Raw genomic sequence first — 17,359 nt, 5'->3', positions numbered from 1 at the left:
ATTTTATTCATTTATCTTGTTTCTTTTCTGTCTCCTTCACTAGAATGTAGTGAGGGCAGGCAGAGACTTATGTCTGTTTACTGCTGAATCCCCAGTGCCTACAACATTGTTAGGTTCTCAATATAAAGAGCTGAATAAACTGCATTATTTCAGTTGACTGGCCTGACCAATATGTAGGTCTGCACGTCATGTTCTTTGTGTGGGCTGCCTATACCATGTGTGCAGTCTGCGTGGTCCGGTTTGTGTCTACACTCCACGTGCAGTGCGAGTGTAGTCTCTGTGGTCTGTACTGGGTGGTCCTAGGCAGCATGTGTGGGAGTTAGGGCTGCAAGCATAGTCAGTGCATGGCGGGTGTGACGTTTATCGACACTTTATGTACACTGTGCAAGCAATCTGCTTTCTGTGTGTTGTGTACCCAGTGCACAAGTGCTTCTCACATATGTGGAATCACGTCACTTCCCATGCCCTCTGGGTGCTGTCCCCCATCTCTCCTTGGGGTGTCCATACCAACAGCCTTGCAGTTCTTGCTCAGTGTGTCCATCTCGTAGCCAGGGTAGCACTCGCACTTAAAGTAGCCCTTGTAATTGACACAGATCTGGCTGCAGGCATCTGGGTCCTCGCACTCATTGATGTCTGTGGGGAGGAGCAGGTGTGAGAACTGGCAGGAGGGGCTGCCCCGGCTGCAGGGGGTGGCAAAGGGTCTTACCGCCACAGGTCTTCTGGTCCAGGAGCTGGAAGCCCTCTGGGCACGTGCACTCAAAGCCAATCTTGAGGTCGGTGCAGATGTGGGAGCAGCCCCCATTGTTGTGCAGACACTCGTTCAGCCCTGGGGAGGGACACAGGCTCCTGAGGGTCCAGGGGCCCAAGGTGGGGTGGGGGCAGGGCAGGGGCAGGCCTAGAGCGGAAGCAGAGGCTCAGGGCAGCAGGACACCCAGAAGACCAGAGCCAGGAGGGCTCTGCACCCTCAATGAGCTTCACCCTCATTAACCAGGTGACTGGGCCCAAGAGGGTTCAGTGAGGGGCAGGCACCTGCTCCAGGTCAGACCCAGAGACAGGGACAGAGTGGAACCGGAAGCCAAGGCTCTGTCCACCAGCAGGCTGGATGCATCAAGGCTTCCTCTCGCTGGGCCTGAGGTCTTTCCTTTCACAAACACGTTTCCTGCAACTCCTCCTTCCTCGTCACCTCATAATTGAAAGGTCCTGCATGTATCATGTCCAAACCTCAGGATATCACAAGAATCCCTCTGGAAATGTCCCTGTTTAAACATCTCCAGCCTCAGGGAGTCTACTTCATCCTGAGGCAGCCAGCTCCCCTTTGGAACAACGGTGCCTGTTATCAGGTTCCTCCTCGCAGGAGCTGCCTCTCTGTAGCTTCTGTTTCTGCTCCCAGCTCTGCTGTGTGGGGTTGGCTAGAGTCCAGAAGCTCCCTCAGCACCTCCTCAGAGTCCTGGTTTCTTGTCCCCTGCCCTTCAATGCTTTTCCCTGGAAAGACCCCCTCTGCCCATGTCCCTTTCTGGTTAGGGCCCAAAGAATCTGCCACCCAGGAGACTGAACAACACGTTGCCCCCACTGCATTCGTGACTAAGACTGCCAGGCCTTTTTCCGCACCCTGTCTCTTTCTGCACCTAATCATGGGCCAAGCACTGGGCCATCCTGACCAACTGCTGCAAGGGATGCCAGGATGCCAGGAGGTATCCGCTTTCCCACCGCCCTCTGGCAGGACCTTCAGGGAGGCCGGGGAGGCCAGGTCCAAGGCTCACCAACTTCTCACAGCATCACCTGAGCTCTAGAATCCCAGCAGGTAAATTCTGAAAGCTGAGGGAAGGTGCCATCCCCACCCCCTGCCCACCTGCACCTGCCCGCCACTCCAGCCAAGCCAAGCAGAGCTGAGTCAAGCCAGCTGCGGCCATGCACACAGCTGGCCTGAGCCACCCACCCCAGGCCATGCAAAGCTGTGGGGTGCCCCCAGTGTGAACCAGTCTTAGGGAATGAGTGTCCCCGTTACCCCTGGGCCTCCTCCTTCTTTCCTGGGCCGTTGGCAGAACTGAAAGAACAAGACCATAGCAATGACTGGGTGGCCTGGGGAAGACCTGGCCAGACCCAGCCCTGGGAAGCTCCAGTCTCTTACTGAGCCACATGACAGCTTTGGGGTAGTGCTTGTGGGGGGCCACCTCCAGGAATCTTTCCTCACTCCAAGTCCTCCCTGCTCTGAGCACTATCCATTCATTTGTTCACTCATTCATTTTCTGCCCCATTCATGCATCTACTCGCTTTCTCCTTCTCCTTTTGTAGACAGCAGGAACCCAACAGTGGTATTTACTGAGCACTTGATGGAATGGCATGACCAGGATCGCTCTGAAAAGGGAAGGGGAAGCCCAAAGGAACTCAGGTTTCTGATGAAAGGAGAAGGCAGTCTCCCAACGTCTAGGGGGTTTGGGGAAGAGCCATGCCACCCCTTCCCTGGAAGGCCTTCCTGGGCTCTGAGCCAGCAGAAAGGCTGAAGCTGAAAGGAAATCTCTGGTCCTTCCCAATTCTAGCCTGGAGGTGACTCTGTTGGAAAGCCTGCAGGGAGGGGAGTAACACACTTGAGGCCCACCATGGAAGGAAGGAGCCGTGTCACTCTGCCCAGCACAGGCCCACAACTGCATGCACACACCAGCATGCGCACACTTTCATGCACATACCCGCATGCCTGCACACACCAGCTTCGCACAGAGACACAGACAGGCCATGGACTCTTCCGGCACATTCACACAGATGTGGGAACACACACAGAGCATGCACATCTCTGCCTTACTCAAAAATGGAAACAAGGGCACAGGTCCTGGCCTCTGACCAACACAGCACAAAGGACACACACAGACACAAATACGACCATACATACTTCTCTTTGGTGTGTCATGCAGAAGACAAGAGATAAGAGAGTTTAGCAGGTTGTGAGAGTTTAGTAAGTCCCTGGCTAACCCCAAATCTTCTGGAGTTCGGGGGTGGTGGTGAGGAAGGGGTAGCTAGGCTCCGTAACTCCTACTTCCCTGTCCCCTTTCCATAGGTTCCTTTTCTTGGCAAGGCATCTGGGGGAGGGTCTGTCTCCTGCAAGCTCAGGTGGAAGCCAAGTGACTTTTGCCCCACCGTTCTTCCTTTCAAAATGTTTTGTTTTTTTAAATTTTCAACAGGGAAGGAAACATGTCATTCTTGGGGAGCTCCACCCAGGAGGTGCTGGGTGAAGACAGGTTTGTCAGGAAGACAAGGCAGGGAGGGGCTCACCTAGGCTCTGTCCTCCCAGGGGTTCTATGTCCAAATCTCTCTCAACCTCTGGGAGCAGCAGAGCAATGACTCATGTTCCTTGCTGGAGTCTGCACTGAGCTTCCAGAATGTTCTCTGGTATGCCTGCCTCACCTATAGCTCAGGCCCTCCTGTTCCTTCTAGCTCCACTTCCCGGAGCCCACCCTGACAGCTCTGGTCCCCAGGACAGCTGCCTCATTCTGTTTCTCACTCAGGTCTCCCCAGCAAGTCTAGCTCCTCAGGGCTTTGGACGGTGCCACTCCTTTGCTGGGTCTACCTGCCCCACCCAGGCCCAGCCTGAGCCAGATGGCCCCTGAAGGTGCCTCAACTGGTTGCCTGCCTGCTCTTCCCACCTCTCTCCCCGTGAGGGTCCCCTGCAGGGGGCTGGAAGGCCTCCGAGGCCAGGGCCCTGGCTAGGTCAGCAAGGCAGGAACTCCGAGGAAGAGCGAGAATGCCGGAGTGAGCACACAGTCAGAGGTCTAAGCGTGGAAGGATGAAGGAGGAGAGGCCGGGTTTGTGAGAGGAAGCATAATCTTTGAGCATCTGGCCTGGAAAGGAAAGGACCTTGGGAATTTGGAGAGTGCAGAGTGAGGGGCCCCAGGGGCAAAGCACCCCATCTGAGGCTGCAGGATAGCGTATGAATCCAGAAGGTCAGAGCAGAAAGTAGGGGTGCACGGAAGGGCAAGCGAGGGCCTCAAGCCCTGAGGCCCGGAAGGGGGGTGGCGGGGAGGGTGAGTCCAGCGGTGGACGTGGACAGGTACTGTACCACACTCTTTCAGAGGCTCATCCGACCAGTCCCGGCAGTCCCTCTGAGCATCACACACTTTCCCGCCGTCCACGCACTCGCCACTCTTACACTGAAATCTGAGGGGACCCTCGCATGTTGACTCTGTCGGGCCGGACAAGAGAGTGGACAGCACCTGTGAGACCTTGGACAGGAAGGGCCGGGGCTGGGCCAGGGCCCATGGGAGGGTCTCTAGAGGGTAGCCCAGGACAGAGAGCCAAAAGCAAGGCCTGTGGGAGCTCTGCTCACAGGACAGACACCCAGGGATGATCAAGACCTCAAGGCCATCCCAGGTATTGTCTAGCTGGGCAGGGCCATCGGGTCTGGGTCTGCTCTGGCAGTGCTGGAGCCCTGGGGCCCTGTGCAGCAGCTCTAGGAGACCCTGCAGGCTGGAATGACCATCTCTGGAGGGCAGGGGCACTGGAGAGCAAAGCTCCTCACTTATCCTTTCCCCCAGGGCCCCTGTTCCTGGTGGTGGTAGTGGTGGTGGTGGGTGGTGACCAGAAGAGTCATCTGAGAATTAAGGGGCTCCCTGGGGAGCAGGCCTCAGCCTCAGCTCCATCTAGGAGCTAGTAAGGAAATCCACTCAGAAGCATGGATATGGACAAATGGTGGGGGGCTGGACTTCTTGCAGTGCCCGTTCATGCCCCACTAGGCCTCTTTCAGCTTTTGCAAAGTCCTTAAAAATCCAAGTCTGGTGCTACTAGGACACCATGGGGAGGGGATCTGGGTGATTTACGGGATGCTCCGGGGGAAGATCCATCTCAGGGACCAAGGGGAGACTTCTTGTAACTCAGCTCTTCCCAGAGCCAGAGGAGCAGTCAGAGCTTTGCCTCATGGAGTTTGCCACCCTCTGCCCCTGGCAACAGGCCCCCTTCCCTGTCCCCACGCACCATGCAGGCAGACAGCTTCATCACTCCCATCCGGACAGTCCTGTTCGTCATTACAGTACTTGACTGCAGGGACACAAGTCCCATCCCTGCACTGGAACTCATCCCCACGGCAGGTCCTCAGTGCTGCAAGGAGAGGATTAGGGAACAGGGTCAGGGCTGTACCCAGCCTTGGCAAGAGAACCAGAGTAGCTAAGATTGGGGGTTCTCCAAGGGCCCCTGGCCAAGGCACCTCCAGTGTACAGATGGGGAGACTGAAGCTCAGAGAGGGGAAAGGCCTTGCCCAGGGTCACACAGCATCAGGCTGGCAGAGCCGGGACTAAGACTCAGGTCCTCTGTGTCCCCATCCACTGCCTGTCCCCAGGGCTGCCCGTCCAGCACAGACCCGTGGTCTCCTTTTGAGTCTTGGTGCTTGTTACCTAACGTCTTTGTCCATTCAACAAACCCATCCTGAGCACCCTCTGTGTGCTGAGCTGAGGGGTGGGAACCCAGAGGCAACTAAAAGCCTCCTCCAGGAGCTCAGGGTGCAGAGGGGGCCTGAGGAGTGAACAGATGGTGACATCGCAGTGTGGGATGCCCATGAGAGGACCACGGAAGGACCTGACCCAGCAGGGACGGCCCTGAAGAAGGAGCAGGCCTAGCAGGTAGTGAGGGTGGGAGGAGTGCCGGAGAGCTCTTCTGCAGAGGAACCAGAGGGTGACTGCCCTGATGGGGGAAGGGCAGGCAATAGGAGGGGTGGGGTATGTCAGCGAGAGGGCTCCCCTGCCTAGACACAGGTACCGTTGAAGGGGCTTGGCTTCTGGAGTTGGACCTGAGCGCCACCTCTTGGTGGCCGCGTGGCCTCAAACAAGTCACCTCCCTTCTCCCAACCGCGGTCTCCTTTCCGTAGTAAAACGTGGATGAGAGAAAGCCCGCGCCAGGCGGACCAACACCGGATCCGCGGTCGCCGGGCCGGGGGCGTGCAGGGGCTGGGGGCTTACGGCAGTCCTCCTCGTCCGACTTGTCCTTGCAGTCGTGGTCGCCGTCGCAGCGCCAGCTCAGGTGCACGCACTCGCCGCTGCGGCAGGCGAACTGGGCGATGGTGGGGCAGGCGGCGGGCGCGGCCGTGCCCCCCGGGCCCGCCCGGCCGCAGAGCTCCACCAGCTCGTCCGAGCGGTCCTCGCAGTCGTACTGGCGGTCGCACACCCAGCGCTCCGGGATGCAGGCGCCGCCGCCGCCGCCGCAGCGGAAGTCGCGGGGCCCGCAGGACCGGGGAGCACAGCCGCGCTCGTCGCTGCCGTCGCCGCAGTCGTCGTCGCCGTCGCACAGGAACACCGACGCCAGGCACGAGCGGTTGCTGCACTGGAACTCGTTCGGGGCGCACGCTGCGCGGGACAGAGAGCCCGTCGGCCTGCGGAACCCATCCAGGCCGACCCGGGGCCCGCTGGCCCTGCTGCACGGGCCCTGACCCTCATCTACCGGCCAGAATGAGCCCTGTTGAATGGTGGAGGTGTGGTCAGGTGCTGCAAAGGGGGCTTCCAACCTGGGCCCTGCCATGGCGGGCTGGGCCACCTAGGGCAAAGCGCTTGCCCTCTCTGGGCCTCCCTGCCTCACTGGGTAAATGACAGTGAGAATTCCTGCCCTGCTGCCAGCAGGATGGTGGGATTGGGAGCCAGCTCTCAAGGCCACAGAGCACACTTCTCTTGAAGAACCCTGTGACATTACTGGGAAATGACATGCAACGTGACAATGACCTTTCCCAGAATTGGGTCCGGGCTGTCTTACTGCAAAGCTCAGGTCACCCCTCCTTTGCCTGCACTATCCCGTCCACACCTCCTGGCCTGGCACCTCCTGGGCCATTGCCCCACTCCACCATCCACTCCCTCAGGCACCCTGCCTCTAGCCACTCGAGACTCTTTGCTGGGCCCTGTACCCACATTCCCCTCCTTGAGCCTTTGCCCAAGCAGTTCCATCTGCTGGGCACCCAGCTCTTGCCCACCAGTATCTCTGCATTTCACAGTGAGTCCTCATCCTTCAAGTTCTCATCCCAAATTCCGCCTTTCATAACATACTTCACGCATCTTTGCTTTGGAAGCTTTCCTCCACCTCTGCCTTCCTTTCAGGTACCCCTCACAGCCTGCTCAGGTGTCTGGGTTTCATGCCCTTCTGTCTGTCCAATGACCACAAGCCCACTGGGGATGGACAGCGAGACTGACCCACTTTTGTCCCGAGGGCCTGGTGCAGAGCTCATTGGGTGGGAGTGGAGTGTCTGGGTGCCAGGTCAGCCTCAGGCGTGAAGAGTTAAGGCAGAGCATAGGTCACGGGCCCTGGTTTGGAGCTTCCCCTCTCTGGTGGGCTGATCTGAGCTCAGAAGTTGGGAGGGCCTTTGAGACCAGCTAACCCAACTGCCAGTTTACCAATGGGGAAACTGAGGCCCAGAGAGGGGAATGACTTGCCCAGAGGCCCACAGTCGGTTTTTCTGGTTCACTCCCCACTTCCTGGAGTCTAAGCTCTTTGGGGAGCAAGCTCCTCGCCTCCTTCCCTCCCTGGTGTCCTCACATATAGGCCAAAAACAGGGGGCCCTGGTGAGGCCTGGATGCAGAGGCTGTGGCCACAGGTAACAGGATCATTGCAGCACCAGAGATCTCCACACGGGGGCGCCCAGAGCCTGTATTTTATTTTCTAATGGAAGAAAAATGTCAATTTTCATTGTTACAGAACATAAAAGAGACTGATGTCTTCAGTTTCACAATGTAGGCAGCTCATGTCATGTGTTTTTGACAGTTCTATCAAGTTTCTGGCAGTTGCATTTTTTCCCCTTCTGGGCTTTTGGAATGTTGAGGCAGTGGTGGGGAAAGCTGCTTCCCCATGACACCTGCCCCCAAGATTACTCTGATGCCTAGACTAGCTCCCCTCCTTCCTGACCAGCCTCCATTCCTACATATTGAGAGAGGGAGGGCTCACTGCTTTCAGAGTTCCTGCAAACTTTGGGAGATGACAGTAATTTTAAGATCCCTGTTCTCAGGTCCGTGTCCAACACTCACAAATGGTAGAAGCTCTGAGGGATGACATATTTTTTTTTCTTCTCCCTGAGTAGTTGGGAGCTATAGCAGAGAAATCCAATAAGACCTATGAAGACCTCTGTCTCCTATAATTAACAGGGGATATTCCTGCAATAGAGGCTGATGGCCTTTACAGCGAAAGGAATCACCTAGTTATCAGGGTATGGGGTATAAGGAGAGAAGAGGACCAAGGCAAGGGTCTCGTTGGCCAGTGAGGCCTAGCAAAATCATCACAGCTGAAGAACGAGCCAAAGCTGTCACAGGGACTTTGAAACTGCTGGCCCCAGCCAGGATCGCCCCCCATACCCAGTTGCTTTCTGCTTCAGATGCCTCAAAACCCCAGTCACGGAATCTTAAGAGTGCAGTGACTCAACTCTGCAGGAGCTGACATTTCCCCTGGGCCAGGAAGGATGGGTCAGATGCAAACACAGACACCCGTGGTGGGGAGTAGGGTGGGAGGCAGTAGTGCGCAAGTGTGTGGCAAAAGCCCTCCTCCGTGACCGCCCTTATCTCAGTCTCGCTCACGGCCTAGTTATCGACAGCCGGTCTGTCTCCCCCTTCAATCAGGAGCTCCTGGAGGGCAGCACTGTATAGGATTCACTCACTGTCCTCCCAGAGCCTGGCTCCAGGCCTATTGCACAGTAAGTCCCCATCAAATTGAAATAAGCGCGGCCAGGCCACGCTCCCCACTGGCCCAGGCCCTGCTGGCCCCGCTCCCTAGTGGGGAGATAATCCTGTGCTTGAAGCTCAGCGATGTGGAACTGTCCCGGTGGCCACTTCCATCTGTCCCTGCCGAGGCTGCTGGGAACGTCTTCCCCGCCCTGTGACATTTGTGCTCAAATCTGAGATTTCAGCAACAGTCGTCCTTCACACCTCAGGAATCTGTCCCCTCCTCCCCATCGACACCACCAGCGCCCTGGCTCAGGCCCCCGCCATTTCATGCTACAAGCCCCCTCCCTGGTTTCCCTGCCCTTGGATCAGTGGAGACTTGTGGAATGAATGGGCAGATGTCATATATGGTAAAAAGATGATGGGCTTTCCTGTTCAGACCTAAATTTGAACTTCAGTTCCATCACTCAGCCTTGGGCACTTTCCCTCTCTTGTCCGAGCCTCAGTTTCCTCACCCATAAAATGGGATGATAATGGCTACTCCTGGAGTGGTCATGAGGATGACAGAAGAAAGTCTCCAAAGTGCCTGGCCATTATTAGCGTCCTGGTCATTAACTTTTCCTCCCTACCCACCAAGCCCCACGGAGATTCAGGCCCCTTCCCAGAAGCAGCCACTGTTCCCTGAGGCTGCCTGACCATGCTGGGCAGAACCCGGGCTCTGACTCTGGACTCACGGGTGACACAGCCAGCCTCGTCCGCTCCACTCTCGCAGTCCTTCTCCCCGTCACAGCGCCACGAGGCAGGCACACACTTGAGGCTGCTGGGTCCGCAGCTCAGCTTCTCCGCGGGACACACCACCTTGGCTGCGGAGACAGACACATGTGCATGGCTCAGCCAAGAGGGACACAGGGCATGGCACCAATCAGTTGTAACACACACCTCCAGACACCTGGCCCGAGGCCCTGGGCATCCCTCAGGCCCTCCTGCCCTGCATCTCAGTTTCTCCATCTCAGAAGAAGCCCCTGTCTACCCCTAGGTCTTTCCAAATCCTAAATCTGACCCTCATACCCTCTCATGCATCCCTGGTGCCTGGCACCCATGTACTTCCTTGATCAGGCTGACCCCTGCCTGCCTCATCTGTCCCTACTTCCCATGCCCTCCAAGCTCCAGTAACATGGAGCTGCCACGCCATTCCCCAGGGGTGTGCCCTTGGGTGGGATATGCCCCTATTGGGCCTCACTTTGCCTTCTAGATCAGTGACTCCATGATCTAAACCTGTAGATTTGAGGGCTAAGGCCCCAACAGATCCCTCTGCCCTGGTCCTCCTCCAGCCCCCTCCCTCATTGGTGGTGCTGAGCAGGCTGCTGAGAGCAGCTGCACGTGGCAGGGCCCAGCGGGACTGCACAGCTATAATTACTGCAGTGCAATCAGAGGCTGACTCAATCAGGGGCCTGGAGCCCCAGGGTTGATTCTCAATTTGGAAGACAGAACAAGAAGCCTGCTCAGGGCTGGGGTGGCTCTCATCCCAAGCTTCTCCTGGACCCACGTGAGAGACCCAGCAAGGTGGGTGCATCTCAGGCCTCCATGGCGGATTCCCTACTGCCTTCCAGGGCACAGGAGGCCGGGTTTCAGGGACCTCCAGGGTGTGCCAGGCATGTGTTTCCATTTGATCTTCACAATAATCCAGCAGGATTATGCTGTGGCCTCTAGCACGGAGGTTGAGGGCACAGGCTCTGGAGTCTGGTTGCCTGGATTCGAATCCCAGCTCCAACACTCACTGGCTGTGCAACCTCGGCCAACAGTACTTATCTCTGTGCCTCAGGTCCCTTGCCAATAAAGCAAGGGTTATAATATCAGTTGCCTCATAGGATTGTTATGACAACTAAATTAATATAGGTAAAACACTTAGAAGAACATGCACAACAGAAGAGGACTCAGGCTTGCTTATTCATTCGGCGAGTGTTTATTCAGCTCTGCACTGCACCAGACATGAAGGGTAGCACTGGGCTCTGCTCACACAGCTGGTAAAGAATGGAGTGAGGACTCCAGCTTTGTCCAAATCCAGAGACTTCACCCTTGCAAGCAGTGGCTCACTCATGCTCACCCCGATTTTGCTCTCTGATTTCAGACCAGTTTCACGCCTTCCGTAGCTGGAGTGAGTGGCCTAAGGAGCTGGACAGCAGGTGCAGACAAGCTGGGGGTGGAGGACAGGTCCCAGGCATTACTATGCCTTGGGAGAGGGGCACCTTAGACCTTCAAGTGTGGGCCCCAGAGGTAGCCTACGATACATTTCATGAAATATCAAGCAATCCTTCGAATATACAGTATTCATAGGATTTGCTTCACAGAAATCCCCCTTTACAAATAACTGGTAGGTAGAACCCTGCAAAGCATTGACACTCAACGACCTTTAGAAAAGTCACTTTGGGGCTCTGGTGTGGGATGGTGGAGGGGGACTGGGAGCCGGGAGCTGGGGTCCTTCCAGGGCACCTCTACCACCAACACCGCGGGACCTTGGGCAAGCACTGCCCCTCCTGGGCACCCCAGAACACAGAGGAGTTCAATCAGACCAGCGAACCCCAGCATGTCCTCTGACCAAGGGTGGGGAGTGTGGAGGCTGGTAGACTGAGTTCAGGTTCCCAGGCCCCAGCCCATGCTGGCTGAATCCAGACTTCGAGAGCAGAGCCCAGGAAACTGCATTTTAGCAACACCCTCCCAACACCACCTCCCATGATCTCCATGCTCCCTGTTTGAAAACTCCTGGGTTAGAAAAGACACAGGACATTTCATCTCTTTTAAATTCATCCCCATACAAATAATATAGGCATTCTGTATGTCTGTGAGCTCCTGAGAGAGCAATGGGATGGGTGAGCGAGGTGACTGTCAATCCTGGAGCAAGGCCTCAGCCAACAGACCCTCACAGAGGAGACGGGAGGGGGCCGTATTTACTGAGCACCTGTAACGTGCCAGCTGCTCCGTGCCAGTAGTTCACCTTTTTCCATTTCACCCTTGCCAACCCCTGCCAGGTAAGCAGGTCCTGCAGGCTGCGAGTGCAAACTCCAGGGGCACCACTCATAAAGATCATAGTGTCAGTGGAGCAGGGTGGCAGTCCTGTGGGTGAGCACTTCATTTACAGATTAGGAGCCTTAGGCTCAGAGAGACCAAGTAACTGGCCCAGAGACACACAGCAGGCGAGAAAGGGGCAGAGTCTGGGTTCCTCTGACTCTAGAGTCCTGCCCTTCCCACCAAACCCCACACGTTCCTGTGGGTCAAGAAGCAGCCCAGAGCCAGCCCCAAACTGTCTGCCCAAATGCCTGGGTGACTAAGATGGCCCTTGGCCACTGGCACCACCTCTAGGCACCCGCTTTGCAGACCCCAGGGCAGCAGGCAGGCGCTTGAACTTTTAATGAATATTTATACAGTTAATTGCGTAACCTTTCAGCAAGGACAATGATTAAACAATCCGTCTGCTTCCTTTCTTTATAATTAATAAGACATTTTGCTGTGTCCTTAAATAGACAGCTCTAATTACAGACACTCAAGGACTCAGCAGTGCCCCACCCCCTCACTCCCCCGGCCCCCCCAAGAGCCAAGGCACTTGGATGTCAGGACTTGAGAGGTCTTGGAGGTCATGTTGGTGAATACCCCACTGGAGTGACAAGGACACCAAGGCCAGAAAGGGGAACGGACCTGCCTAGGGTTGCACGGCTCCTAGATGCCAGCGTCTCAGCTACCTGGGTTTCCTGGAACCTCATCTCTTTTGATGCAGCTCCTGCCCAGAGCCAGGATGAGCCTGGCTCTCTGGGCTCCCGGCTCGGGCTCTCCACTGCACAGCAGCCCTGGAGAGCTGGGCTGGGTAGTGTTCATGCGCAGCGTGTCCAATGAGGTGGACACTATCGTTACCTCCACTTTACAGGTGAGGAGAGTGAAGCCCAGGGAGGATAAGTTGTTTGCCCAAAGTCAAGTGGTGAGGGGCAGAGCTGGACTTCCATCCCAGGGCTCTCTAACTCCACACACACACACGCACACACACACACACACACACACACACACACACCCTGCTGCTTTTCACACACACACACACACACACACACACACACCCTGCTGCTTTTAACACTGCACATGAGAAGAGCAGACCCCTTTCAGTTTCCCAGCATCTCGGGGGCAGAAAGGAGCCCTGGAGGAAGGGGACTCACTGGCACAGTCAGACAGAGTCTGCAGGATGGCAGTCTGATGTCCGCTTTCAGGATAATTGAAGCCAAAGGCCCCAGGTAGCACAATGCAGGAGAAAGAGCGTGTGTTTTGGAGTCGGACAGACCTGGGTCTAAATCTCATTTAGCAACACTGAGGTCTAGGCAAGTCACTTCACCTCTCTGCACCCTGGCTTCCCTCATCTGAAAACAGAGTTAAATAATCTCCCAGGGTTGATGGGTGTTTAATGAGGAAACATAGGGAAATCCCTATACTCGGAGCCTGGAACAAACTCAGAACTCAGAATACAGTTGCCCTTGTTTGGTTTCATGGAATGCAAATACAAACGGCTGGCAGAATGTCCAGGGATGGACATTCGCAGCGTCCTCGTAGACTGCCCAATGCAGCCCCCAGCCTTGGGATGGCATCTTCCTCTGTGACAGAGGCCCTGATGGATGCCCAACTGCTGTCCAAGCACCCCCAGGTTCCGAGAGGCTGGAGCGAAGAACCCCTCAGTCTCACAGACAACCCGAATCCTCCAAAGTCAGCAAGGGGGTCGGAAAGTCCATCCTGGCGTGGCTCCCGGCATTTACAAATTCCCAGAGAATCCTGCCCCAGAAATCCAAATCCATTGGTACTCCCTCTAATTCATCAGTTCGCAAATTAATAAAAAGGGCAATGTCTGTTGAATAAAAGAATGAAAATGCTTAGCAGCTGCTCATTGAGCAAGCGCGTACATCCAGCGTCAGGTCATGTGCGTTTGCAGGGCAGAGAACTTCCAAACGGTGGCTGCCAGTTCCGAGGGGACTCAGGCAGTGGGAACTCCTGACGTCCCTCAGTCCAGCGCCCGCCCCAGAAAGCACGGCCCTGGGACCAACCCGCCGTGCAGGAGGGCACCTTACACCGGGGAGTCTTTCACATGGGCTCAGTCCCTAGCTGGCTTGGCCACCTCAGGAAATCACGTTCCCTCTCTGGGCCTCCCTTTCCCTGTCTATAAGAGGAAAGGGTGAGCTTGGCTGATCAGTAAAGTCCCCCTTCCAGGAGGAAAAGGTCTGAGATGTAGAAATAAAAACCTCATTTTCAATGAGCAGCACCCAGAGGAGAAGCTCACTCACCTTGAACCATTCTCCTCTCCCCACCCCACCCCCGACCTCACACCCCTCCCTGCAGATGCCTGAAGGTGGGTCAGAAGCTGTCCCCAATCAAGTGAGCTATAATTAGAGCTGAAGTGCTACTTTCATTAGGCAAACGTTCTGGGCTTTCCCGTTATGACTCCTGACTGTTTGATAGAACCAGAAAGAAACAGAGCTGGAAAAAACCTCACTCAGCCAGGGGCAGACAACATAGTGGAGGGAACAGAAGAATGGGGACCTGTTCCCAAACCCCATCCCCTCTCAATGCAAGCCCCACGCCCCCTTACTTATACTATCCTAGTATCTTAGATTAGGGGTGGGGAAGGGCCTGGAGCCAAAATATAATAAAATCACTATGCCATTTACCCCCTGGCACTGATACTTTGTATGCATTTTCTTATTTGACTTTCACAGTCCTTCACAAATAGCATTAACCCAATTTACAGAGCAATAAACTGAGACTCAGGGACTTGGCAATTTGCCTGAGGTCTCACAGGTTAGAGACATGAACCCATCTACATCAGCCACCAAACCCAGTACACTTTGCTGCCTACACTCTTTCTTTTGGGGATGGGGAGGGGGCTTTATTGGGGAGCTGGCACAGTCTCCAGGAACCCGGTAGCTATGGGGGTTGCTATGGCAATGCCAATTAAATGGGCAGCGGATTGGCTGCCGGGTTCCCATTTAGTCAGGAAGCTGTGAGCAAGCCTGCTACCAGGTCCTGCTGCCCCAGATTCTGCCTGACCCTCAAGGTCCCACTCTGGTGACCTCCTGTAGGTAGCTCTCCCACCCACAGGCCTCACCCACCTGGTACCCATGTAACTCTGCACATGAAGTGGGTCCTGGGCCCTGTGCTCATGATGGGAGCAAGGCAAGGGAGAAAGAGGGTCTCAGGACCCTAAGAGAGTCACAGAATTCCCAAATCCAGGAATCTTAGAATCGTGACATCTTTGGAATTCTGGAATGTTAGACTGGGGCCCAGAGAGGGACAGGACGGTACGTAGGACCTCACAAGGGAGAGCTGGGCCTCCCCTCCCAGGGTGCTGCCTTCCCCGCTGCACCCACAGGGCTCCCGGTCAAGCCTCAGAGAGGCTGAGGAGCTGTCTTTTGTCACAGAAGGGAGACCCACTGTGAACGAGCCATGCGTCTTTGAAGCAAATGCCTCAACTTCTCTGAGTCTGCAGTTCCTCAACTGTCAAACAGTGCCTCACAGCTGGGCTCAAAGTGGAACTGGGAGGCAGGAGGGTCCCTGCATAGCCCAGAGAGAGTGGAAGGCAGCAAGTGCTGGGATGGGCAAGAGGGAAAATGATGGAGGGGAACCCAGGACAGGGCAGGAAGAGCAAGATGGTGAGAGGCAGGCTGGGGAGAAGGGCCTACAGAAAGAGGGTGAGATGGTACAGAGAGGCGGCCAAGAGAGCAGGGGTGGGGGGTCCAGGGAGGCAGATGGAAAGGAACGGGGAGCACAGCTCTCAGGCAGCAAGATGGCCCCCCAATAATAACCACGATGAGGTTCCCCTCCTCTCCTCTTCTGCCCCCAGAGTGGGGGTAGCGGCTGAAATGGGGTGCTGATGGCCCTGCTGGCTGACTGCATAGGAAAGTGGAAAAGATGCCCTGTGGCCTCAGCCCCGCTTCTGAACATGCACTGCTGGCTGCACACGACCCCGTGCCAGGTCCTGGCTCTGCCCCTTGTTCGCTGGGCAGCCTTGGGCTAGGGGCTGAACCACCCAGCCTCAGTTTCCTCCTCTCCAGATGGGGCTTCACCTCCCTCCCCGGGTTTGTCTGAGGATGAAAGTCACACTGGCGTGGCAGGGTTTTGTTCCTGCAGAGGCTCAGGAGGCAGGGCTGGCTTCACTCCTGCCCAGGTGCCCTGAGACTGCATGGAGTTCGGCTGCTTGGTCGGGGAGGAAAGGATAGGGCCTGGGGCACCCCTGGAGGGCAGGGGCCGGTGTACCAGGAGATGAGGGGCCCCTTGTCTCAGGCGGGGGTCTGCTTGCTCTCCCTTCCTCTCCCTCCCTCCCTCTCCCACAGAGACTGGTGGCTCTGTTGCTAGGAGACAAGGAAACCCAGTTATCACCAGCCACAGCCCTAGATGGGACTCTGGCCATTGTTCCCACCTCTGCCCCTAAAGGGAGGCTCCCGGAGTCCCTGCCAACCCCACCGCCATCCTCCACGTGCTCCCCTCTCTCCCAGCCCCCAGCTCTTTTGTCTCCGGCTCAGGCTGCTAAAGCTCAGCCTCAGCCTCAGCCTCAGGGACTGCTGGGTCCTTCCCCGCCCCCTTCTCATCTCCTTTTTAATTTAACAAATGTCATGGTGGAATGACCTGCCGGGTGTAAGTTTGCTTTGAGGATTAGGGCCTGGAGAAGAAATCACAGAGAGACAAAGCCAAGTGCCGAGTGCCGAGTGCCGAGTGTGGGAGGCAGGCCTGGGGCTGGCTCCGGTGGTCCGCCTCACCCTGGCTGCCTGTGCTCATGCCCAGCCTGCCATGGGCCTGGGTTATCTGCTCCTGGGCTCAGCCCACACTGAGCAGAGGGAAGAGCTGGGGCCTCAAAGTCCTAGCTGGGTGGCCTTTGGCAAGTCACTCAACCTCTCTGAGCCTGAGTGACCTCCTTTGCAAAGTTCTCAGGATAAAGTGAGCTAATGCATACAAAGAGCTTGGCACAGTGCCTGGCACACAATGATGCTTAGAAACCCTCAGCCATCATTAGTATTATTAGAATTATTATTTGAGACCTCAAGAAAAATAGTAGGAGAAGCTGGGGCAGAAGGGCTCATGAGGGCTATTTCTAGCTCCCATGTTCTAGGAATAGGGCTTGATCTGCAAGAGGGCTGTAAAGAAACAGGTGACTGGAAAACCAACAACCAAACCCCCCTGACTGTCCTCCAGGAGCACCCCTTCCCCTCAGGACGTGGCACAAAGTGGGGTCTGGGGCTGTGTTCAACTGGTTACCCCACGTGAGCCTCACAACCACCTAATGGGGAAGGTCTGACTGTTGAGGACACCAAGTCCCAGAGCGAGGACCACCCTGTCCCAGACCGACGTGCAGGACTCACTGCAGGTGGTCCTGGACTCATCGGAGCCGTCAGAACACTCCACTTCGCCATCACACTTCCACCGTTCAGGAATGCAGTGGCCGTTGTCACAGGTGAAGTCGGTGCCAGCACAGGTCTTCTTGGCTGCCAGGAGGCAAGGAGGAGAGCATTAGGGGCCAGGCCACAGAAACAGGGGGCTATGGGGTCCCTTCCCACTAGGAGCCACGGAGCACCCCACCCACTGAGGGGAGGGGACAGAAGAGAAACACTTATTCATTCCACAGGCATTAGATGGGCAGAGACAGCTGGCACCTCAGCGCTGCCCTCCAGGGGCTCTATCTAGTCCGGCAGATCCATCACATGGCAGGGAGCCTGTTCCCCTGTCACACCTTCGCTCTC

General features: G+C 56.2%; 1 protein-coding gene across 9 annotated transcripts in view; it reads right to left on the bottom strand.

Annotated features, from left to right (window-relative positions):
* The window catches only part of LRP8 (LDL receptor related protein 8), a 93,364-nt gene that overhangs the window by 38,717 nt on the left and 37,288 nt on the right, over nucleotides 1-17,359 (bottom strand). For 2 of the 9 annotated variants that reach the window (XM_037827180.1, XM_037827183.1), the window contains exons 3-9: nucleotides 16,982-17,104; nucleotides 9,341-9,469; nucleotides 5,937-6,320; nucleotides 4,960-5,082; nucleotides 4,049-4,171; nucleotides 707-826; nucleotides 508-633 (exon numbers count right to left, since the gene is read on the bottom strand). In XM_037827180.1, coding sequence (XP_037683108.1) covers nucleotides 508-633; nucleotides 707-826; nucleotides 4,049-4,171; nucleotides 4,960-5,082; nucleotides 5,937-6,320; nucleotides 9,341-9,469; nucleotides 16,982-17,104 — 1,128 coding nt within the window. Of the gene's footprint in view, nucleotides 1-507; nucleotides 634-706; nucleotides 827-2,005; nucleotides 2,045-4,048; nucleotides 4,172-4,959; nucleotides 5,083-5,936; nucleotides 6,321-9,340; nucleotides 9,470-16,981; nucleotides 17,105-17,359 lie in introns of all 9 variants that reach the window. The other 7 variants (XM_037827182.1, XM_037827184.1, XM_037827186.1 and 4 more) reach the window with 5 other exon arrangements.

This window comes from Choloepus didactylus, chromosome 2 (assembly GCF_015220235.1).
Source record: "Choloepus didactylus isolate mChoDid1 chromosome 2, mChoDid1.pri, whole genome shotgun sequence".
Taxonomy (NCBI): Eukaryota; Metazoa; Chordata; class Mammalia; order Pilosa; family Megalonychidae; genus Choloepus; species Choloepus didactylus.
This window is presented reverse-complemented; position numbering and strand designations above follow the sequence as displayed.